The sequence below is a fragment of the Aquarana catesbeiana genome, linkage group LG10, assembly GCF_042186555.1.
Source record: "Aquarana catesbeiana isolate 2022-GZ linkage group LG10, ASM4218655v1, whole genome shotgun sequence".
Lineage (NCBI taxonomy): Eukaryota > Metazoa > Chordata > Amphibia > Anura > Ranidae > Aquarana > Aquarana catesbeiana.
The window spans coordinates 132,935,036-132,960,720 of record NC_133333.1 but is presented as its reverse complement, the minus strand read 5'-3'; the positions used below and the strand labels follow the sequence as shown (position 1 = coordinate 132,960,720).

Here is a 25,685-nt window from a genome sequence, read left to right as displayed (position 1 = left end):
GAATATGTATATTATAAAACAGTCTTTCCTACAACAGCATTTGCAGCTACCCAGGTGACACCACCACCTCCTAAACACCTGCTCTTTTATCCCAGTGTGTTTTTGTCATGGTCAAATTTATTTCAATGGGCATGGTTGGCAAGAGAAACTGCCTGGCAAATGTGGAATTAATGAGTTAAATTTGCTGCACCACAAAGCATCTCGCCACAGCAATGTGGATAGACCTGAGCAGTCATTATGTCATTTTGTAGGGGGCAATAAAAACACTGATCAACCACATGTTTTGCTGCCCCTTTGCCCCTATGTGAAAAGGCATACAGGAGTCATCATGTTTATGACCCTAGATGTTACTGAAAATATAGTGATTATCCAGATACTTATTCATAGAAATATAAGCACCTTTCTCCTTTTTGTTGTTTTTTTTTTCTTACTCTAATACTCTGTTAAAAAATTACTTCTGGAAGGAAATTTTCCTTTAGCAATTTCTGCTGCTACATACTGCAACTGTGCAGATAAAATAACTGTTTAAGGAGCATGAAAGGGAATGAAAGCCACCATATTTTTATTTCTCAGCTGTTTTCCAGTACAACTGCAAACATTGAGCTTTCCTGTCCCAGAATTGGTTGTAGCAATGAAGTTTGAAAACTCTCCATCTGAGGTTCTACACACAGATATTCTGCTTTCTGGTATATAGATATATAAAGTATCTGACAAAAGTGAGTACACCCCTCTCATTTTTGTAAATATTTTATTATATCTTTTCATGTGACAACACTGAAGAAATTACACTTTGCTACAATGTAAATTAGTGCGTGTACAGCTTGTATAACAGTGTAAATTTGCAGTCCCCTCAAAATAACTCACCACACAGCCATTAATGTCTAAACCGCTGGCAACAAAATGAGTACACCCCTAAGTGAAACGTCCAAATTGGGCCCAAAGTGTCAATATTTTGTGTGGCCACCATTATTTTCTAGCACTGCCTTAACCCTCTTGGGCATGAAGTTCACCAGAACTTCACAGGTTGCTACTGGAGTCCTCTTCCACTCCTCCATGACGACATCATGGAGCTGGTGGATGTTAGAGACCCTGCACTCCTCCACCTTCCATTTGAGGATGCCCCACAGATGCTCAATAGGGTTTAGGTCTGAAGACATGCTTGGCCAGTCCATCACCTTTACCCTCAGCTTCTTTAGCAAGGCAGTGGTAATTTTGGAGGCATGTTTGGGGTTGTTATCATGTTGGAATATTGCCCTGCGGCCCAGTCTCCGAAGGGGATCATGTTCTGCTTTACTATGTCACAGTACAGGTTGGCATTCATGGTTCCCTCAATGAACTGTAGCTCGCCAGTGCTGGCAACACTCATGCAGCCCCAGGCCATGACACTCCCACCACCATGCTTGACTGTAGGCAAGACACACATGTCTTTGTACTCCTCACCTGGTTGTCGCCACACACGCTTAACACCATCTGAACCAAATAAGTTTAGTTTGGTCTTATCAGACCACAGGACATGGTCCCAGTAATCCATGTCCTTAGTCTGCTTGTCTTCAGTAAACTGTTTGCGGGCTTTCTTGTGCATCATCTTTAGAAGAGGCTTCCTTCTGTGACGACAGCCATGCAGACCAATTTGATGCAGTGTGCGGTGTATGGTCTGAGCACTGACAGGCTGACCCCCTACCCCTTCAACCTCTGCAGCAATGCTGGCAGCACTCATACATCTATTTCTCAAGGACAACCTCTGGATATGACGCTGAACACGTGCACGCTACTTCTTTGGTCGACCATGGCGAGGCCTATTCTGAGTGGAATCTGTCCTGTTAAACCTGTTATGATCTTGGCCACCATGCTGCAGCACAGTTTCAGGGTCTTGGCAATTTTCTTATAGCCTAGGCCATCTTTATGTAGAGCGACAATTCTTTTTTTCAGATCCTCAGAGTTCTTTGCCATGAGGTGCAATGTTGAATGTCCAGTGACCGGTATGAGAGAGTAAGAGCGATAACACCAAATTCAACACACCTGCTCCCCATTCATACCCGAGACCTTGAGTCACATGACACCGGGGAGGGAAAAATGGCCTTATTGGGCCCAGTTTGGACATTTTCACTTAGAGGTGTACTCACTTTTGTTGCCAGCGGTTTAGACATTAATGGCTGTGTGTTAAGTTATTTTAAGGGGACAGCAAATGTACACTGTTATACAAGCTGTACACTCACTACTTTACATTGCAGCAAAGTGTCACTTCTTCAGTTTTGTCACATTAAAAGATATAATAAAATATTTACAAAAATGTGAGGGGTGTACTCACGTTTGTGAGATATCTATCTATCTATCTATCTATCTATCTATTTCCAAAGAAAAATGGGGCTTGCTAAGTGAACACTCACTGATAAGGCTGATCTCAGTTCCATTTCCTCAGGAGCTTGTGCCTCATGGAAATAAACCTTATCACCGAGTGTTCACCTTTCAAGCCCCTTGAGTGGTACCTTTACTCCTGAGGAGTAAACTGTGCAATGTCATGTGGAGAGACGACAGCAGCATCCAGTCTTAATGTTAAATGAGACACAAGCTCAACTACCTCAGGAGCTTGTGCCTCATCTAAATAAAACCTTAATCGCTATGTGTTCAGATTTCAAGCCTCTTGAGTGCTGCCTAAAGCCTAGTACACACAGGGTGAATGTTGGGCGGCGTTGGCTGGTTCAATAGAAACTGGCCCACATTCGGCCCGTGTGTACTGGAGTCGGTCCGACAGAAGCCAGCTTCTGTCGAAGGGGCATGACCAAAAAAGGTCTGCTGATCAGCTCCCGATCAGCGCTCTCAGCCAATGGCTGACAGCACTGACCGGAGTGTCCTGGCAGGGGGGCCGTCCCCCTGTCAGAACACAAGTGCACAGCAGGGGGAATCGCTGTACTAACATTGGATTGTTAGTACAGCGGCTCCAACTTGAGCGGTCAGTTTTTATTTGTTCAACCCACTGGGTTGAACGAAAAAAGCTAGTAGTGTGTAGGAGGCTTTACTCTTGAGGAGTACACTGCAATGTCATGTGGAGAAAGGATAGCAGTTTATACTCTTAATGGCAAACAGCCCCTTTATTTAAAACCTAAAATATCACCTTATGATAAAGATATATACACAATTTAAATAACTGATCATTTTCTTTCAGTTTAATCAGCTTAGCAGAAATACAGATATATTTGAGAAGCTGTTTTTTAAAAAAGTTCTGCTCAGCATGGTTGAATAGAATTGTACTCTGCTAAAAAAATGTTGTATTTTAGGTTTAGAGGCCCATTAATGTATATGTGTGTATTATTTTTTACATTAATAACTTTGCTTTAATTAACTAAAGAAACCCAAATTTGTTACAACTCAATGCCTAATAAGGTAACTACAATTAAACTTTTTTTCTGCAGTGCTACCTGATGGCCAATATTGGAATAAGATCTAACAGTTCAAATAGACTGAAGCTATTAAGCACCATTGATTAGATCCCGATTTGCACAGCAATTGAAGCAACAGTGCTGTTGCTTAAATAAGTGTTGTGAGAAGTGGACCCTTCCATCATACTACATCAGAATCAGGTTGTTAATTTTCTTCTTATGAGGATATCCTGTGTAATTGACTGATGGATATAGTGGGTTTTAGTTTTGGAAGGTTAACAATGTATTTGCATAAGGTCACTGCTGAGCAGTACAGTTAAATAAGCTAGAAGATTTAAATATGTGTGACAATTGTGGTCATCATCCAAATACACTAAACTGCCCTTATTTATATACTAAATAAGACCGATACAGTGGTTTGAGGATAACACCTCAAAATAATTTAAACCTGGCAATAGCAAAGGTCATGAAAAAAAAAACGGTGTGTTAGTTAACCTATATGTTGTTTTTTTTATAGTCCATCGTGTTCCCACTGACCTATATGAAGCAGAAAGCCCTTGCCATATAAACTCTTTGAGAACCTCAACATGTAGGCTCTACGCAGTGAGTCATATTCAATGGGTGACACATGTCACATGGCCTATATTTTTTTAATCACGTACGACAGATTTGTATTACTGCATACAGCAAAGATGTTTCTGTGGAATTGTATGTCACACTTTACTAAAATACAAGGCTTACCCCCAGGACTGAGGACATGATGCCTCAGGTATCAAAGTGAAATAGGTATTTTCTATGTCTGCAAGATTTTTCCTTGTGGGGCTCTGAGGTTAACCTACTACAAAGAGAATAGACTCTCTTTTAGATACTGGAATTAATTTTCAAAATGTGAGGTCTGCTTCACGCAGTTCAAATACAAAAGTAACAACTTTTCTATGTAATGCACCAAAATACTACTCACCACAGTTGTACACGACCAATAATGACACGGTTACTTTGCAGAGGCCTTTGTTATTTTCATGTAGCTTGTAAAACCATGAATCAAACTTGTATACCTGTCAACTATCCTACATCCTTCATACAAATCAAAATTGCACTATCCAGTACAAAATACTGGAAACTCCTGATGCTTCTGTCACCTTTGGCAACAAAAGCTTTTTACCTGTAATTTTCAGTCTCCTTTAAGGAGCCATCTATTCAAAACCATACTGGCTGTTACTTCATAAAATTGCTTAAAGATTCAGACTGCATGGCCACCAACAGCAAGCAACCACAGCCCTGCTTTGCCTAAAGTGGAACTTCACTCTAAAGGAGAAGTTCCGCCTTATGTGCGGTTTTGACAGGTATTCGCTCCCTCTTTTGGTTGGATCGCATGGTAGTTCCCCCCCCCCCCATGCGCAATCTTCTGGGACACGTCACAGGTCCCAGAAGGCTATGGGACCATTCCGAAGGCACTGAGCATCTCGGAATCACAGCCGGCTGTCCACAGTAAACTTGCCAGTGCGGGGGAACCCGAAGACTGGCGAAGAACCAGTTCCGGTGAGTCTGCCGTTGGACCCCTGCACAGGTGAGTGTCCTTTTATTAAAAGGCAGCAGCTACAGTATTTGTAGCTGCTGACTTCTATTCATTTTTTTTTCAAATAAGGCAAAGAACTGCTTTAACTACTCTTGCTTCCTAAAAGCTGGTATAAGACTGGATGCTATAGGTTACAGAATAACAGAACCTTATTGATGATTCTAATATTTTGTTTGGAACTGGGTCCGAATTTTATGATCTCTGTGATAATCTCATAGAATACATACAGCGGGTATATATTTCACCTGTATATTAACATTATTACAGTAAGCAACAAAATGAAAAAAACAGTACAGATATTAAACTTTTGTACTGGTATAAATAATACATATAAGTTAAAATGTCATCTGATGAAATCATCCATATCCAGTTTCTTTTCTTTGACTAACTGACCACAACTGATTGTTTTGATTAACAAAGATTACAGTCATTGAACAATGGTCTTTACTTCATATTATAATGCAACAGTTTTTCCTGTTAAATGACACCTAAGGACATCTTTATAAAGCAGTGAATATGACATTCACCAAACACTGCAGGTGAATAGTCCAGGTACATGTATTTTAAATGACAATGAATTATTCAGCACTACAGAATGTCTAGTGAAGGTTACATTATCTGCTTTATAAATAGACCCCCTATTATCCGTGTGGCGCTTAATGTGTGCCCTGATATAGAATTCATAAACTGCCATGGAAATGCTGGTAATGTAAAATGTTTTACAATTTGCTTTTAATTTGTTCAAAAGTAGATCGTATTTCACAGTTATTAAGGTAAGACGATGTTGGTTTTTAAATATCAAATTTCATGATATCTAACATCATTAGATGTTTCATTAGTGGCAATGAACACTGTATTTTCTCTACAGGTGGAAATGTATACAATGAACCTTTTTTGCATTTTGGAGCCTTGATCAAAAGCAAAAGTGAATCCTCCTAAACAGTAATCACCTCTACTCTGTATTAGTGCAGCCAAGATAGTGTCTACAGGAAGCAGATAGGTGAGAATGCAAAAGAGCAGGTCCTATCATATGTCCTGAGTTTTCACCACACATTTCACCCCATTTATTCCAACTAGCAAAAACTATTGCAAAAGAAAGATTATCCTTCTTTATTGGTTACGTAGGAGTGAATTTTAGTTGGTATCTTTTGTCCATTTCCAATTCTTCAATTACCACTGTTCCACCATTAGATCGATCATTCTGTTAATACTTAAGTCTGGAGAGTCAAAAATGTCAGTGGAAAATATACTTGAATTCATGGGACTACTAGGTCCAAAGTTGGAAGTGGATCCTGATGTCAGTGCTTCAAGCCAGTCTGCTGGATCAAATGGAGCACAAGATGATGAGGAAGAAGAAGAGGATGATGGGGACATGTTTTCTGGATGATCTGGTGAAGATGGCATTTCAATCTGATCAGGAGAGAACATGACTGAGAAGCTATCCTGGCCAGACAGGAAATCATAATTACCACACACTGGAAACTCCAGAATTGTAGAACTGGGTACAGTTGGTGGTGGTTGGGCATCCATACAGCAATGAAGTTGCTTTGTGAAATTTCTGTTTTGAGTTGCATATGTATTTTGAAGATCGCTTTCTGGCTTTAGGGTATCCACCAGGTCATTGTCGACATGCATTAATTCATCTGAAATGCAAAATGGAGACCATATTTTAGAATAGAAATTCTCACTGAAAGTGGCATAAATGTTAAGTCAAGCCTAAATGAAAAATATGTGTAATGATTGGGGTCAACTCGAAAAATACTATGGAATTTCATCATCATTAGGTGATAAAGCAATAACCAACACAAAAATAGATTTCTCATTTTTTTTGGGTGGTGACATGAGGCTTAGGCACCATGGGTTTCTAAAATGGAACCTCTCAGGCTAAAAATGTTGAAACTGCCATCACTAAGTTTTTCTTGTTGTTTGGCTTTTTTGGGGGCTGTCACCCTTATCTTTATTTTTCTACTTAGCAAGTCACTGACTCCCCCCCGCCCCCAGTAAGCATGTGCACTCCACATGCCTGGAGCCAGATATACAAGTGCTTGTTTGAAGTCATTGGCTCACAAGGTCCTGAAGGAAGGATAAATATGACCTGTAACCTGGGACAAGTAAGAGACAGGGGGCTAGCAGTATGAGATAAGCAAGATGTCTTCCAGCATGACGATGACCCAAAACATTCAGCCAAGGCAAAAAAGGAGTGGCTCAAGAAGAAACACATTAGGGTCATTGAGTGGCTTAGCCAGTCTGCAGACCTTAATCCTAGACAATTTATGGAAGGAGCTGAAACTTCGAGTTGCCAAGCGACAGCCAAGAAACCTTAAGGATTTAGAGAAGATCTGTAAAGAAGAGTGGACCAAAATCTCTCCCAAGATGTGTGCAAACCTGGTAACCAACTACAGGAAACGTCTTACATCTGTGCTTGCCAACAAGGGTTTCTCCACCAAGTCATGTTTTGCTTGGGGATCAAATACTTATTTTATTTACTGAACTGCAACTCAATTTAGAACATTTGTATCATGTATTTTTTCTGGATGGTTGATATTCTGTCTCTATCATTTAAAATACACCTATGATAAAAATTATAGACCCTTTATTTCTTTGTAAGTGGGCAAACTTACAATATCTGCAGGGGATCAAATAATTATTTTTCCCACTGTATATACACAGTATTTACACTATATTACCAAAATTATTGGGGCGTCTGCATTTACTCGCACATGAACTTTAATGGCATCCCAGTCTTCATCCGTAGGGTTTGATATTGAGTTGGCCCACCCTTAGCTAGAACAGTTTCAACTTTTCTGGGAAGGCTGTCCACAAGGTTTAGGAGTGTGTCTATGGGAAGGTTTGACCATTCTACCAGAACTGCATTTGTGAGATCAGCCACTGATGAGGACGAGAAGGCCTGGCTTGCAGTCTCCACTCAAATTCATCCCAAAGGTGTTCTATCAGGTTGAGGTCAGGATTCTGTGCAGGCCAGTCAAGTTCCTCCACCCCAAACTCACTCATCCATGGCTTTATGGACCTCGCTTTGTGCACTGGTCCAAATCATTTGGTGGAGGGGTGGATTATGGTGTGGGGTTGTTTTTCAGGGGTTGGGCTTGGCCCCTTAGTTCCAGTGAAGGGAACTCTTAAGGCATCAGCATACCAAGACATTTTGGATAATTTCATGCTCCCAACTTTGTGGAAACAGTTTGGGGATGGCCCCTTCCTGTTCAAACATGACTGCGCACCAGTGCACAAACAAGGTCCATAAATACATGGATGAGCGATTTTGGGGTGGAGGAACTTGACTGGCCTGCACAGAGTCCTGACCTCAACCCAGATAGAACACCTTTGGGATGAATTAGAGCAGAGACTGCAAGCTAGGCCTTCTCGTCCACATCAGTGCCTGACCTCACAAATGCACTTCTGAAGAATGGTCAAACATTCCCATAGACACACATTTCTAAACCTTGTGGACAGCCTTCCCAGAAGAGTTGAAGCTGTTATAGCTGCAATGGGTGGGCCAACTCAATATTGAACTCTACAGACTAAGACTGGAATGCCATTAAAGTTCATATGCGTGTAAATGCAGGCATCCCAATACTTTTGGTAATTTATATATACATATACACACACACACACACACAAATATACACACATACGCATCTATGAAGGACTTCCAGCAGAGGGTGGATGACTGCATTAAGCATATTGTGGAGTAGTATATAAGAGTCAGAAAAGATATAGGAAATGTTAAAGCTGGTGCTTAACATAACTAAAACCAAGCTGAAATAAAAAGTTAGTTCTCAACTTCTCCTTACATTCTGACATTGCATAGAATTTCCAGAGGAAATATCTTGAAAATCTTCTGAGTTGCTTTAAACTTAATTTTAAAATTATTAAAAACTAACCTGTGTGGAGTAAAGGTTCTTCTAATATATCTTCAATTGAGTGTGTAATGGCCATCTATGAAAAAATAAATAGACAATTTACTTAGAGGTTGTCATTATATATGCCATGAAATAGATGTGCAATTTTCAATGACCCACGTACTTGTGCCTTTTGTATAGCTTCCTGCAGTTCCTCCTCAAAGGAGCGAGGCTTGTGTATTGGATTTTCAGGACTTGCCGTGATCTGCATTGGAAGCTCGAAATCTTGCCCGATTACTTCACACGTAGGAGGTGGAAAAACCTGAGAGATTGACAATCAACTTATGTTAGGTCATTCCATCTCTAAATAGATATAACTTTGTGACTTTCAATGCCACAAGATCCCAACAGGAAAAGTGAGAACAACGGTTTTGATATGCTTAGTAGTTTCAGAGGGCAAAAGTTCATAGCTTTTGAAAGGATAAAGATTCCTTCAAATGCTGTTCAAAAATAAGCAGCTTTGAAATGTCTTTACTCAAAGTTTAAAACAGTACTGAAGACTGATTAAATAACTTTTTCAATATAGTAGTTTCTGTCCAAAAGATGTATTCTAGTTTGTCCAAAAGAACTTGTGTCATTGTTTTATACTTTATCTTTTTATTATTTAAAATTCTCAACAATATCTAATACATCCATATAAGTCCAAATTCAAGAATACACCCATCAATAATCACAAAACCCTTACTCACCCTACCCCAAAGGAAAAAAAAAAAAAATTATATATATATATATATATATATATATATATATATATATATATATATATATATATATATATATATAATTTATTATATTTAAATATATATACACACACACACACTCCACTCTCCTCTCTCCCAAGCCTCCACCTCCCACTGGATTTATCATATCTTTATACCAATCTTAAGTCTGAACTCTTCCTTGTGGTCCCCTCTACCTCACCCACCCAGTCAACCACTCACTCATACATGGGATCTCTGATGTTCGCCAGTATCTCAGTATCAGACTTTTAGCCGCATTTAATAAATGCAGGACTAGAGCATTCCTGTACTGAGCTACCGTTTTTTCCGTATGATGAAACAGACAACTCCATGGTTCTGCTTGTATATGCTCTCCTGTAATTTGATTCATTGCCTTAATGATCCCCTCTCAGTAGGGCTGTATCTTTGTTCATTCCCACCACAGATGCGCAAAGGTTCCGGGGGCATCACACCCCTCCAGCACGTTGAGGGCACGTCTACTCCAAACTTTTGCGCTCTCTGCGGGGTGACATACCATCTAGCAAAAGGCTTAAAACACATCTCTATTGTCTTAGCGTCAATCGATGAAAAGCATGCCAATCTCAGAAGCTTACTCTTTTTTTCCTCATTCTGAATAGGCCCTAGTTCCTGCTCGCATTTATATAGATATGGTGGATATTCAGGTTTTACTTCGTAAACCAGTATTTTATATATCTTAAGCCTCATACACATGATCGGTGTGCCTGGATTTTGTCTTGCATACAAACGGCAAGGAATTGTCAGCCAACTAACACAAACGTACTATGTGGTTTTTCAGCTATTTAGCGCCACCCTTTGGGCTCCTTCTGCTAATTCCGTGTTAATGGAAGTTTGGTAAGTGTTTTCATTGAGCGCTTTTCATTTAGCACTTTTCAGTTTGTTTCTGAACCGCCGTTCGTCAACCAGACATGTTGTAGAATCGGAGGAGTTAACGTATTATTTATTATTGGCCTTGGAGTTATTGCTTTGACTCAAGTCCAGTCCAGGAACAGGAGGAGGAGGATTTCTTGGACCAAAAATTGGTTGCTTTTTTTTTTTTTTTTTTTTTTATTGTGACCAATTATGTCATATGCCTTTGCTGTGGGAGCTCCAGGAGAATAATCCAGATGATTTTCGGAATTATCTCCGGATGACGGACCCCTGCTTTTACCAACTCTTGGCATTGTTGACCCTCTATATTAAGAAGCAGGATACATGCATTTTATTTTATTTTTTGGTTGAATAATAATGATTTGATTTGGTATATTTTCTATATTTTTGGATGCATAGAATGCACTTTTTGGTTAAATTCTATTGGCAGATAGCTAGTCTAATTGTATTTGTTTTCTTTTTTTAATGCACAATAAAAAAAAGATTGTAGAATAATACTTGGCTATGTGTTTTACTTCAAATGACAGTTTGGGAGTAGGCAGTTACATTTAAAAAATACAATGTAAAATTGACAAGGGACACCAACATAACTGTATCTTTGATCTTAAAAACTATGGGATAATATTCATTAATAATAATAATATTATTATTGATATCACTAGAAAAAAAAAAGCCTTTGAAAATTTGTTTGCAATAACTCCATCAGTATCACCAGCAAAGCAGCTTCATTATTATCCCATTAAAGAAGAAGAGAATGTGCGTTGCATTTCGAGATTTCATAATTTACCACGTCACGAATGTTAATTCTCCATTACGAACGCTAGTTTACAAGACCGACCGCTTCTTGCTCATTCTTGCTTCCGAGCATGTGTGTTTGTACTTTGGACTTTTGTCCGATGGAATTTTGTACACACGCTCGGAAAATCTGACAACAGACATTTGTCCGTCGAAAATTTTAAAACCTGCCATCCAAGATTTGTCCACGGAAAATCCAACAACAATTGTCCGATGGAGCGTACAAACAGTCAGATTTTCCGCCAACAGCCTCACACATTTTCCGTCTGTAAATCCGATTGTGTGTACAAGGCTTTAGATATACTTTGCTTTATGCAGCACAGGGGGAAAACTAAACAGTTTCTCTATTGATCTCAGATTTTCTTTTCCTTGTAACGGTTGTGGTAGTGACTGTAAAAAGTGCAATAATTGTGTGTACCTCCATCTATCTAATGGCATACTTCCCCATTTGTGTCTTAATTTACTAAAAGTGCAAATTCTATTCCACTTCATCACATCCTGTATTTGTATAACCTCTTTTTTTGCCCACTTAACAAAATACAAATATTCTTCTTTCCCAGGTGTAAAATAATGTGTGTCTAATAGTGAAATTAAAGGTTCGTTATATTCCCACTTATATAGCCTACAAAGGCCAACCCATACCCTAAAAGTGTTCCTATTCAGTGAATTTGTGCTATTAGCAAATTCTCTATCTCCTTGGAATCCATACCATCTTACCTACGTCAGCCTTACATTGTGCCAGTTCAATCTCCACCCAACTTTTAGCTTCCATATTGTGTATCTAATCCGCTAATCACGAGATAAGAATTGCCTGATAGTACTTTTTAAAGTCAGGTACTGCTAGTCCCCCATTTTTCTTCCCCTTCGCTAACACTGTGTAAGAGATCCTTGGTCATTTATGTGCCCAAATATATTTTAGTACAATGGTTCTCAGTTTCCTAAAATATTCCTGGGGTACAGCAATTGGCATCATTTGAAATATGTTTATTAGCTTAGGCAAAATATTCATTTTCAAAGCATTTATTCTCCCTAGCCATGTTGCTCCTTAATCTTTTTTTAGGATTGGGATATAGCTGACCTTATACCTTATAGGTCACTGGGGATGCAGTTAACTACTAGGTATCCCAATTTCTCCCTGCACTATACGAAGGGGAATTTAGGCTGTATCGCCTGCTGTTCTCTCTTTGAGTTTGTTATGTTCAGGATCTCTGACTTAGCTGTATTTATCTTAAAGGCTGAGATCTTCCCCTACCGGTGCAGCTCCTCTAACACAATGGGCAGTGTTATCCTAGGATCAGAGATATAAGAGTATATTGTCTGCATAAGCAGCCACTTTATACTCCTTGTCCCCTATTCTCACCCCTCTGCTGTCTGCGTTTTTGTGAATCACCACCAACAGGGGCTCCAAAGTTATTACAAACAACACTGGAGAAAGGGGCACCCCTGCCTAGTACTGTTAAAAAAAAATTCCAAAGAGGGGGATAATTCTCTGTTTACTCTGATTTTTGCCGTTGGACGGTAATAAAACGCAGAGATCCACTGTATTATCCTGTTACCGATACCTAGATGTTTCTAACATGAAACTCCAGTTTACCCTTTTCGGCATTTATAGACAGATGTACAACTGGCGCCTCTCTTTTTTGCCTCATGGATCATGAATAGTGAATTGAGGTAGTTGTCCCTCCCCTCCCGCCACAAATCCTACCTGATCATCATTATATCATTATCTTGGCAGTAGGGGTTTTAATCTTTCTGCTATTATTTTGGCAAATATCTTTAATTCTGTATTTAACAGTGATACTGGTCTATAGCTCATAGGGGCCGCCAGATCTTTTTCCTCTTTTAGAAATATGCCCTGTACACACGGTCGGATTTTCCGACGGAAAATGTGTGATAGGACCTTGTTGTTGGAAATTCCGACCGTGTGTGGGCTCCATCACACATTTTCCATCAGAATTTCCGACACACAAAGTTTGAGAGCTTGCTATCAAATTTTCCGACAACAAAATCCATTGTCGGAAATTCTGATCGTGTGTACACAAATCCGACGCACAAAGTGCCACGCATGCTCAGAATAAATGAAGAGACAAAAGCTATTGGCTACTGCCCCGTTTATAGTCCCGACATACATGTTTTATGTCACCGCGTTCAGAACGATCGGATTTTCCGACAACTTTGTGTGACCATGTGTATGCAAGACAAGTTTGAGCCAACATCCTTCGGAAAGAAATCCATGGATTTTATTGTCAGAATGTCCGATCAATGGCCGACCCTGTGTACGGGGCATAAGATTTATATAGGCCAGCAGTGACTCCGCCTGAATATTAACCCCTCTCCAAGTGTGTTCAGGTATTCACATAATTTGGGGACTAATAGTTTTTGAAACCTTTTGTAATACAGCGTCGAGTACCCATCAGGTCCTGCGCTCCTCCCCGATGCCATACTTTTTATTGCCCTCATTACATCCTCCTGTATGATCGGGTCCTCTAGTAGTTCGAATTCATCTTTAGGCATCTTTGGGAGGTCCAGTCCCTGGAGGTAGGCTTGTATCTCAAAACCATCCTTACTCTCTCCCCTCCCTTCCTCCCTCTGTCTAAAACTATAAAAGCTGTTTGTAGTAAGAGTGGAAAACCTCAGCAATCTCTGGAGATGAGTGCATCATTCCCCCTTTATCATTCCTAATTTTTGAGATATAGGTTTCGGGTTTTTTTTCGCTCACTGCTTTTGCCAAACATCTTCCTGATTTATTCCCCCATTGATACCTATCCTTTGTAACCATGTGAAATGCACATTTTCTCTATTGTTTTTGAGTGCTGCTAAGTCTTCTTTTTAGCGCCTGCTTCTCCAGGATACCTTTAGGCCTAGTCTGTTGCTCCAACTCCTGAATCTCCTCGTAAAATGGAGTTCATCCAATCTTCTTTCATCTCTACCCTCTTTCCTACTCCTGGACCATCCCTCCTATCGAGTGCCCCCTCAGCCAGCAGCTTTCTATGGGGGCACTCGAGCCAAGTAAGAGCTCTGTGTATCCATTCAGACTCAGAGCCCTGAACTGACCCGCTCTCTCCCCTGATTGGCTGACTGACTTTGATTGACAGCCCCAAGAGCCAATGGCACCACTGCTGTGTCTCAGCCAGTCAGGAGGAGTGTCCCGAATGGCTTAGACATTCGTGGACATCGCTGGAGAGAGATGGGGCTCAGGTAAGTAATTAGGGGGCATATAACAAAAGAAGGCAAGGAGAATCAGAAGAATGGGATACATCACAGTACCGATTGGTATTTATCCACACACACTCAAAACAAGCGGGACTCAGCGACCAAAAAAAGCATATGAAAAAATGTGCACTGTGTCAAAAAGACGCCACAGTACCAAGTGCCACATAGGTGAGCCCTGGGAAATAATTACCAGAATTGCATAATACTAATTTAGATTAATTTATTGAAAAAAAAACAATTGTAGAAAATACAATACCTAACACTATAAATAAACATATAAGTCTGGGGACAAGGACAAACAAACACACACACACAACAAAACGATAGACACCACCCAAATAAGATATTGGCACCAATGATATACTGTATTATACAGAGATTAGGGTAAACGTAGCACCAACCAAGCCTATATCTAATTAGATTGAAGACAACGGCTGTTGCAATATTCAAAAATTGTATATAAAAAATTAATATACCAGCCCATGGTTAATGGAGAGGGCTGTGTAACGGGATCAGTCCAAAAAAATGGAAACAGAAAAGAAGTCTGCAGGCCCACAGGTCATGTGTGGCTCGCTGGGCTAGGTTAATAAGAGCTGCAAGTCCACAGATAAATGTGATCCAAAAGGGGCTATGACTCGCCTATGAGCGATTAAAGTTGCTATTCTTTGCCAAACTTTTACTGATCAACAAGATGAACGGTGGTCCGTACACGGAAAATTGCTTAATTCAAAATGCGAAATTGGCAGTGCTTCAAATAGCAGTACTTGATGTCACAAAATGGATCAGTTAATCGCTTCCTGTGTGGAACTGTGAAGGCAGCACTATGCAGCTAAGCCATGAGCTGTTGATCAGGGCATCCAGGTGCTTCTGTGATATCTCTGCATACATGTAAAGCTGAATACTGGCTCCAAGAAAGGCCGCTCAGTGATGGTAAGGAGGGGGAGGGCCGCCGCTAAGCAGGCTGGTTGGCTGCCACACTGGAAAGACGGTTCCCGTGTCTCATATGCCTGGGACACAGCCGATACCTTTCTTGGAGCCAGTGATTTTGATTTAAGCAATTGTCTGTGTACAGACCACCATTCAGCTTGTTGATCAGTAAAAGTTTGGCAAAGAATAGCAACTTTAATCGCTCATAGGCGAGTCATAGCCCTTTTGGATTACATTTATCTGTGGACTTGCAGCTCTTATTATCTAAACCCAGTGAACCACACATGATCTGTGGACCTGCAGACTGCTTTTCTGTTTCCATTTTTTGGACTGATACCGTTACACAGCCCTCTTTATTAACCACAGACTGGTATATTCTTTTTTATTTTCAATTTTTGAATATTGCAACGGCCGTTGTCTTCAATCTAATAAAATAAAGGCTTGGTTGGTGATATGTGTACCCTAATCTCTGTATAATACAATATATCATTGGTACCAATATCTTATTTGGGTGGTGTCTATTGTTTTGTCTTGTGTGTGTTTGTTGTCCCTTGTCCCCAGACTTATATATTTACTTATAGTGTTAGGTGTTAAATCGTATTTACTACAATTGGTCTTTTTTCAATAAATTATTCTAAATTACTATTATGCAATTCTGGTAATTATTTCCCAGGGCTCAGCTATGTGGCACTTGGTACTGTGGTGTCTTTCTGACACAGTGCACATTTTTTCAAGTAATTAGGGGGTGCTGAGAGAGGCTGCTACACACAGAAGGATTTTTTTTATCTTAATGCATTGAATGCATTAAGATAAAAAAACCTTCTGCTTTTATAACTCCTTTAAGGCTGTTACACATTGACCGAATATCACCCGGTTTCTGTTGAAACAGTCGATACCAGCCAATATTCAGCCTATGTGTACAGCAGCCTGACAGAAGCTGATTTATTGACTAGCTTTTATTGGATGGGCATGCTGGAAAACCAGCATCCGATCAGCGCTTGCAGCCAATGACTGTAAGCACTGATCAGTGTGTTCTGGAGAGGGGGGGGTCAGTCCCACTGTCAGAACACAATAGCTCAGCGGGGAGATCGCTGTACTAACATTAGTTGTGTAAGTACAGCGATCTGTCCGTTTTTTTTTTTTGTTTAGCTCACTGGGACGAGCGAAAAGCTTTGGACCCAATTTTGGAGACCCATGGTGTGCTGGTGACATTTCTTGCTCTGATTATTCACAGTTCCAGCCGGTGGTCGCTTCAGCACCCATAACTAATAAGGTAGAACACCATAGAATGTGATGACAGAGAAAAGATTTCAATTCAACATGTGGGCAGAAAAAAACATTACATTTGAAAACAAAAACGTACATTTGATTGGCTTAGTGAATAGTTTTTCATTTAAACCTTTACTTAATATATGAAGTAATACACATGTAATGAGAATTTATTTTACAGATTCATACTGTTTACTCACCATGTAGTTTTCTTTAACTTCTGGGCTCATCAGTTGCTCCTGAACTGGTGGTGGTAGTTCTGGTCTATCATTACTCAGAGTATACAGAAACTGTGCGTCTTCAGTTTGTGCTTTTGCACAAGCGGTTATAGCACATTCATCAGTCTCTTTTTTAATAGTTATTCTGGGGTTGAGCTTCTCATTCTTCCGCCGATTTTTTAAGCGTTTGTGCATCTCTAGTTCCACTCGAAGGTCTTCTGCCTGCTTCTGTTCTTGCAGTAACTTCCATGTCAAGTTTTCAATCACTTTTTGCTTTTCTAGAAGGACTTGGTCATCTTCTATTCCTTGCATTGCCATGTCTTTGTCCTGACTTCCTGTCTGTGTCTCAGAACTGTCTTTGAAATTGCTAGGTGTTTTGGGTGGCTCAGGAAGACCCTCAGCAGGAGCTGGAGGAGGGGAAGTCCGAAAGGTGCAAAGAGTTGCAGCAGTGGTGTCACATGAAGAAGGATTTTGAAAGGAGGGAATTTCAATAACTGGGGTTATCAACCCTGCACTTTGGATGGGGGCTGGAATGGTCTTGGCACGAGGAATCTGGTATGGCCTAAGGCGTTCCAGTAATGCTGGTTTTGTGCCTGATACAGGAAGTCCTCTTTTCCTAAGATGTTGGCGGAGCTCTGACACCTTTCAAAAAGTAGATAAGGGGATATCACTGTATAATTAGGTGATTTTAGCACATGTTATGGTTGTTTAAAGGCTAAGGGCAGTACATAAGAAATATGACAAGTTAGAATGATGTTACTACACCAAAAGTCAGAACTGCTCTTATTAGCATATCATTACGGTGTGGCCTTATGATCCAATAGGATGGTGTAAGGCCAATTATTTACAATACCAAAAATGACTGATCTTTTCTGATTGCTGCAGCCAAAGATTCTGGGCTCCTAATCAGCAGAGAATTTTTCAGACCATATGTGCAGATCTCACTTGCAGTCATAGGCGTGCGCAGCCTATTGCATTAGGGTGTGCACCCCAAAGCTCAAACACACACACTAATTATATAAAATAATAATAATATATATATATATATATATATATATATATATATATATATATATATATATATATATATATATATATATACAGTAGACAGTGTAAGTAGAGCACTGGCCGTGTCAGTAGAGCAAAGATTATTATTATACAGGATTTATATAGCGCGGACAGTTTACGCAGCGCTTTACAACTTAAGGGTAGACAGTACAAATACAATACACTTTAATACAGTAGGAATCAGAGGGCCCTGCTCGTTAGAACTTACAATCTAAGAGATTGGTGTCAGTAGTTTATTTTTATCTTGTTTTATTTATTTTTTTCAAATTCTTTTTTTTTCAATATTATTTTTTATTATTATTTTTTTATTTTTTTAAAAGCCCCATTGGGGGGTTTTGGTGAAATATCAGGGTGTCTAAACAGACCCCTGATGTCTCACTTTTGAGACAGAGAAATAGGACTGAGGACAGAGATTTCCCAGTCTGTTTCTCTGCAGCCAGGCAGCATGGGGAATCTGCATAGTACAGGGTGCTTTGGGTGTGCCCAGGCATACCTGGCACCCCATGTGCGCATACCTATGCTTGCAGTGCTGGAACCTATTATATGTATGACAGGTGTATTTTGCAGGAATATGGGAACTTTATTTTACTGACTGCATTTTTTAAGGTGTTCAACATTTACTAGTATTGATAATTGAATCTTTTTTTCTTGACTGTCCTTCCGCATATACATACTCAGAAAGCAAAAATAATAGTCTAGATTTCTAGTGTCCATCTACTTCAAATAAATGTTTAATATTAACTGTAATACTAATGCCCTGTACACACGGTCGGATTTTCCGACGGAAAATGTGTGATAGGACCTTGTTGTCGGAAATTCCGACCGTGTGTGGGCTCCATCACACATTTTCTTTGGAATTTCCGACACACAAAGTTTGAGAGCTTGCTATAAAATTTCCGACAACAAAATCCGTCGTCGGAAATTCCGATCGTGTGTACACAAATCCGACGCACAAAGTGCCACGCATGCTCAGAATAAATTAAGAGACGAAAGCTATTGGCTACTGCCCTGTTTATAGTCCCGACATACGTGTTTTACGTCACCACGTTTAGAACGATCGGATTTTCCGACAACTTTGTGTGACCGTGTGTATGCAGGACAAGTTTGAGCCAACATCCGTCGGAAAAAATCCATGGATTTTATTGTCGGAATGTCCGATCAATGTCCGACCTTGTGTACAGGGCATTAGTCAACCTGATTGTACAAGCTTAAATATATTATGGGACAAGACTCTGCTTTAGTGTCCTTTCCTAGCCAGTGAAAACCCACACCTTTCTCCAAAACTTAGATAACTAGATATACACTTAAGATTTATACACGCAGCCCATAAGCCATTGTAAATTCAACATTGATAACCAGAGCACAGTTCAAGCTAAAAACTATGGAAAAAGTAGTTATGAAGTGAAGGTCAATCTTCCCAGTGGGGACACAGGCAGCAATAAAGATCTAAAATAGGTTACAAATCTTTCCACTCTATTAAAAGTGTTTTTAGTGTAGTGCTTCTCCATGTTGGAGCAACTTTCTCTACTTCCTGTACTTGGTGACATCTGTAAGGCTACTTTCACACTGGGGCAGCGGGGGGCGTCATCGGTAATGCGCCGCTAGTTTTAGTGGCACTTTTTGTCCACTAGCGGGGCGCTTTTAACCCCTGCTAGCGGGCGAATAAAGGGTTAAAAGCGGCAATGGCTGGGGCGGTTTAGGAGCAGCGATCCCGCGCCGCCCCAAAGACACTGCTTGCAGGACTTTTTTTCCTGCCCTGCAAGTGCACCGCCCCAGTGTGAAAGGGGTTTAAGGCTGGATTCACACCTATGCATTTTTAGTGCTTTTTACATTTTGCAGATTTGCACTACAGAATGTGTTCCATGGGAAACCATGTTACATGGACTGTAGTGCAAAAAGCACTAAAACTGCATAGGTGTGAATCGAGCCTTAACCGGTTCCCGACCGGCTCCTGTACTCTTACGTTGGCAGAATGGCACGGCTGCGCAAAGTAACGTACCCATACGTTACTTTGAATTTGCCGCCGCCGGTGGCGCGATCGCCTGCCACAATCTCCGTGAGTCGGGTCGCAGGTCCCGCGGACTCGATCGCCGCGGGCATACCCGCGATCGCCTCACAGAGAGGACGAACGGGGAGATGCCGTTGTAAACAGCATTTCCCCGTTCTGCCTAGTGACAAGTGTCACTCGATCTCTGCTCCCTGTCATTGGAGCAGAGATCAGTGACGTCACACACCAGCCCATCCCCCTGACAGTTAGAAATCACTCCCCTAGGACACACTTAACCCCTCCCCGCCCCCCTAGTGGTTAACCCCTTCACTGCCAGTGTCATTTATACAGGAATCAATGCATTTTTATAGCACTGATTGCTTTATAAATGACAATGGTCCCAAAAATGTGTAAAAAATGTCCGACATAACGTCGCAGTCAAAATAAAAATCGCTGATCGCCGCCATTACTAGTAAAAAAAAAAAATATTAATAAAAATGCCATAAAACTATCCCCTATTTTGTAAACGCTATAACTTTTGCGCAATCAAATCAATAAATGCTTATTGCGATTTTTTTTTACCAAAAATATGTAGAAGAATACGGATCGGCCTAAACGGAGGAAAAAAAATGTTTTTTTATATATTTTTGGGGGATAATTATTATAGCAAAATGTAAAAAATAATGCGCTTTTTTCAAAATTGTCGCTCTTATTTTGTTTATGGCGCAAAAAATAAAAATCGCAGAGATGATCAAATACCACCAAAAGAAAGCTCTATTTGTGGGAAAAAAAAGGATGTCAATTTTGTTTCGGAGCCACGTCGCACGACCACGCAATTGTCAATTAAAGCAACGCAGTGCCAAATCGCAAAAAATGCTCTGGTCAGGAAGGGGGTAAATCCTTCCGGGGCTGTAGTGGTTAAGGGGGATCACAGACAGCAATATAAGGCCTCATTCGCACAGACTGGGGTTAATTTATTAAAACTGGAGAGTGCAAAATTGATGCAGCTGTGCATAGAGACCAATCAGCCTCCAGATTTTTTTTTTTTTTTTCATCAAAGCTTAATTGAGCTGAAGTTAGAAGCTGATTGGCTACCATGCACAGCTGAACCAGATTTTGCACTCTTGTGTTTTAGTAAATCAACCCCACTGTGTTCTGTGTGAATGAAAAAATACCTGTTGATCTTGCCAGAAATCCTGTGGGCTGATCATTTCCTGTGCTCCCTGTCTGTCTAATTATTGTCAGTTACATTGTTCTTGGTTAGCTTTAAAACTGCGGAACCATGCCTCTCTATGTTATGGACAATTGGGGAGGGGTTTGCTCTGTGGTCCCATCTTGTTTCTGTTGCCCCAATACAGCAGGGTGAGTGAGCATTTTAATTTTAGAACAGGAAGTGTGTTCCTGGCAAAATCACAAAAAAAAGTTTGAAGAATGGGGATAATCTGGAAAAAGAAAACAAATGCAGCCACTACAGCTAAAGGCCGGATAAGCTGCAGTATATTACATTTTTGTTTTGGGCTCAGATAAGCTTTAGGGAAGTTTAAATAATCACACTTACTGTTAGATCATCCAGGTTTGCTGGTAAAAACTCTGGTTTCAGAGGAGAGGTGGCAGTTGAATTCTGTGCAGTTGGCATGGCTGCTGCAGCAGATGGAGGAGAGATATTTATGGTGGATGTACCAGCTGGTGCTGCTCCTGTGAAGCTAATCACCTGATCTGCTGAAATACTGGGAAACAAACAAAAGGTAGATACTCTTAATTTGGGACATTGTGCTATAAAGAAATTCTTTTAAAATTAAATTAATGATATTCTCACTGCAAATCTTGAATCAATATGGTACCTTGTAGCCAGAGGGTGAACTGTCTGCACACAGAAAGTTTGGTTCTGTTGCTGGTTGAGGATTTGTAGTTGAAGGAAGATCTGTTGCTGTTGCAGCAAACGAGAATAGGCAGCATCCATTGCAACCGGAGACCTGTCAGCCTTCTGATCCGGTGGAATGTATTGATGATACTTGAGCTTCTTAACCTTTGGTTTAGCATCTTTGGGCTTCTTTTGCCTTTGGCTTTTTCCCATATCAGAAGGCTTTGCTGGGACCTGAAAATTGCAAATTTTTTTTTGTGTTTATTGCAAAAACAATATAACAAAAGTATTTATTTTAGGAGATACAGACCTAAAACATCCCAGTCTCAATCCAATACCTTCACAACACATACGACCCATAAGTGTTCAGATGCTGGCTGAACTAAAATAATCTTTCCTTCTCTTTAATCCACTACTTACAAGCTGTCCTAGTCTTGCTTTCTGGTTTTAGACACTTTGGGGTTGACTTACTAAAACTGGAGCATTCAGAATTTGGTGCAGCTGTGCATAGCAGCCAATCGGCTTTTAACTTTAGCTTGTCCAAGTAAGCTTTGACCATAAAACCTGAAAGCTAATTGGTTCCTATTCAGAGCCGCACCACATTTTTGCACTCTCAAGTTTTAGTAAATCTACCTCTATGGGACCATAAGCAAATGTGAATAATGGCAGTCTCTTTAATGTCTCCATTCTTTTGCCAACACTACACGTACAGAGCCCGCCAGGAAGTAAGCACTGCGTGTCACTAATCACAAGCAGTGAGACATTGTCCCGATGCGTGGCTGCAGAGATCGGGAAATGTCTCGCTGACTGTGATTAGCGCAGCGCAGTGCCAACTTGCTGGCGGGCTCTGCACATGCTGTTTGCAAACACGCCTGAGCTCATCCTTAGTAGAGAGCGGTTTAAATGCCTTTGTGTGGGCACAACCTTTTTGTATATGTTAATCAAGTTTTGTAATAAAAAAAGCAATATTTTTAAATTATCTATGTGTTGTCATTCATATAAGTACTATTAACCTCCCTGGCAGTATGATTATTTCAGATTTTTGCATCTCAAAGCGGTACAATTATTTTGCATAGATATTTGGCGTTTTTATATTGTAGGCCTGTAATTCTTAGCAATAACACACTTATATCTGTCCACCAAGAGTCTAGTAGATATCCCGGGTATGATGGAGTTCGAAACACAAAATCATAAATTATAATAAATAATTATAAAAAATAATATTATAATAAAATAAATTTCCCCACGATTCACTATCGCTCAATTCTGCAAGTGTTCTAATTTACTATCACTGTTTTCTAGCTGGTCTAAAACCACTTTTGATGTAAAGGGACACTTTTTGGTTGCTATGAACAATCTCCAGTTTCCAGGCAGAAAGAACAGTATATAGCATATAAAACTGCATGCAGGGCATTGGACAAAGCACTGGGGACAAAAGGGATGTGAAATGATTTCATACAGTAATGTAATCTGTAAGATTACACTGTACGTGTTATGAATTTTCACTTTTTTGAGTTTGCCACCAGGCTCCACCCCCATGCGTTGCAACACTCGCAGGGAACGGAGCCCGGCACACAGGACATCGGGGCGGAGGACAGAGCCCACGGACACAGCGGGGGGACATCGCAGGATCCTGGGGACAAGGTAAGTAACCTCTTCCAGGATCCTGCAATGCAATCCCGAGTGTGGCTTGGGGTTACCGCTAATGGTGCTGAAATTTAACCCCGAGCCACGGGAATACCGTCAGGGAGGTTAAAGTCCATGCAGCCTCCAAATCCAACTTTTCTATGAAATGACCGGAAAAGGTAAACATGTAATGAAAGTTGGTAGTACCTCCTGCAATCCATCTTTCTGTAGGCACAAGCACACATTTGCTTGATATTAAATATGACCCTAACTATACATTTGAAGATACATACAGAATTAAGAGATCAGATTCTTGGGAATTCCTTTTAAAAATTAAAATCAAATTTTCGATCTAAAGTTCATCTGCTTTATTTACTAAACACAAAGAAACTTTTCCTTTTATTTTCATTAGACAGGTGCAAATTTAGGAGAATACTAATTGCACCTTTTTCTGATTGATGTAGGTGCAACTGACTACAAACTTGCACCAAATACCTTGCTATTGACAGTTAAAATAACCTGTCAGGTTCAAAAACGTGCCTTGGTTGACTTGTTTTGGAAGGTGCTTGTTACAAGGCTGTCATACATATTCTTCATTTACCACTTGGTGAGTCATGGCCCGGGACAGACACATTTACTTATTATCAGCTATTAGACATCAAATATGGACATTGTTGTTTTGAGTTCCCTAGTCAATATAGTAAAGGAAGGATACAGAGTACGCCTTCAAAAGCCAGCAACGATAGTTCCGATATTTATATCCTTGCAGAAAACTGATTATGTAAAAAAAAAAAACTGTGTGTGTGTATATGTATGTATATATATATACACACACACACACACATACAGTCTGTATATATGGCATAAAGTATGTGTTGTGCAGAACAATACAATACCTTAGGAACCCCAGGTGAAGCCTGTGCTGGAAGATGCACACTTGACCTATTGGTTGCCAATGAGTCAGCCTCTGTGATTGTTCCTGAACTTGGCTGGTTCACCTCAATTATACAGGGAAGATCCAGCTAGAAGAAAATAATAAATCTCATGAGTCTGAAACTGAAGATATGAATGTATGCTCCTTGTGGCACAAAGCTTGTCATTATCTTTGAGGGTCTTATGAGAGTCAAGCACAGAATTGTATGACTGTAAAATTAAAAAAATGAAATGTTAACAGTAGTAGCTATGATGAAAGTGCCAGAGGTGTAAGATCAGGACTATATTGGTTCAATTTCTCCATTCAATCTGTAAAATTTCACAAAAGACATATTAAACAGCAAAACAGATATCCAACTGACGTTGCATTAATCTCCTAAAAGAAATTAGAAGTATTTTGGGATGTGTGTGTGTGTAAATCAATCCACATGAGAACTGCAGCACAACATTTAGTAATAAACTATTTTACTGACCCCCCAACCACCCACCTTAAACTGCAAAGGGAGCCAGACCTTGCTGTACACATGTTGTGAGCTCAAATGCTTTGCTTCATGGCACAGAAAAAATTATATCTCATGTCGCATTTGGCAGGCAGTACCGCCATTGCATGTGACCCATTCAAGAGGATGGTGCCCCACCGCAACCACAAACCAAACACGGCTTGCGGTTGCAGTGCAGTGTTTTCACTCAAAAACTCCCCTCTAACTGTTAAAAAAAAGCCAAGGCATTCAGGAGACAGCAGTATCATCTCCTAAATGCCTGTGCAAAGGATCACTTTTCAACGAGTAGTGTAGGTGAAAATGAACCCTTATTGATCCGACATGCAGTACACTGGGGCAGCAGTTTCACACTACATAGACCTTTCTCAAGCACACTGCCCTATAGTTTTATATATATAGTAAAACCTTGGATTGCGAGCAAAATTCGTTCCAGAAACATGCTTAATAAACATAATCCAAAGCACTTGTGTATCAAAGCAAATTTCTCCATAAGAAATAATGGAGACTGACTGAGATGATTCGTTCCACAACCATTTATTCATAAATCCTTCAGTTTATAGTCCATATAAAAAGATCATAGCAATGTGATAGGTTGTGTAACCATAAAATGTCCATCTACAAATGCAAGCCTCCACAAAGGGATTAGAAGCAAAATCCAGCAGGAGTCACAGAGTATAAAAGAGAAGAGAGGCACCTCTAAGTGTAGGAATATGTTGCTAAATGTTGTACCTTCATTAAATGTAACCATATTGCTACACATGGAGGCTTCCTCTCTTCTCTTTTATACCCT

The 25,685-nt window shown here is 40.2% G+C and overlaps 1 protein-coding gene across 3 annotated transcripts in view; it reads right to left on the bottom strand.

Annotated features, from left to right (window-relative positions):
- Positions 1-5,658: 5,658 nt before the first annotated feature.
- Positions 5,659-25,685, bottom strand: part of LOC141110905 (myocardin-like) — an 85,070-nt gene continuing 65,043 nt past the window's right edge. For all 3 annotated transcript variants that reach the window (XM_073602680.1, XM_073602682.1, XM_073602683.1), the window contains exons 7-13: positions 24,359-24,484; positions 21,817-22,070; positions 21,534-21,702; positions 16,903-17,562; positions 8,995-9,132; positions 8,853-8,907; positions 5,659-6,596 (exon numbers count right to left, since the gene is read on the bottom strand). In XM_073602680.1, the coding sequence (XP_073458781.1) occupies positions 6,124-6,596; positions 8,853-8,907; positions 8,995-9,132; positions 16,903-17,562; positions 21,534-21,702; positions 21,817-22,070; positions 24,359-24,484 (1,875 nt within the window). In that variant the 3' untranslated portion in view covers positions 5,659-6,123. The remainder of the gene's footprint in view (positions 6,597-8,852; positions 8,908-8,994; positions 9,133-16,902; positions 17,563-21,533; positions 21,703-21,816; positions 22,071-24,358; positions 24,485-25,685) is intronic.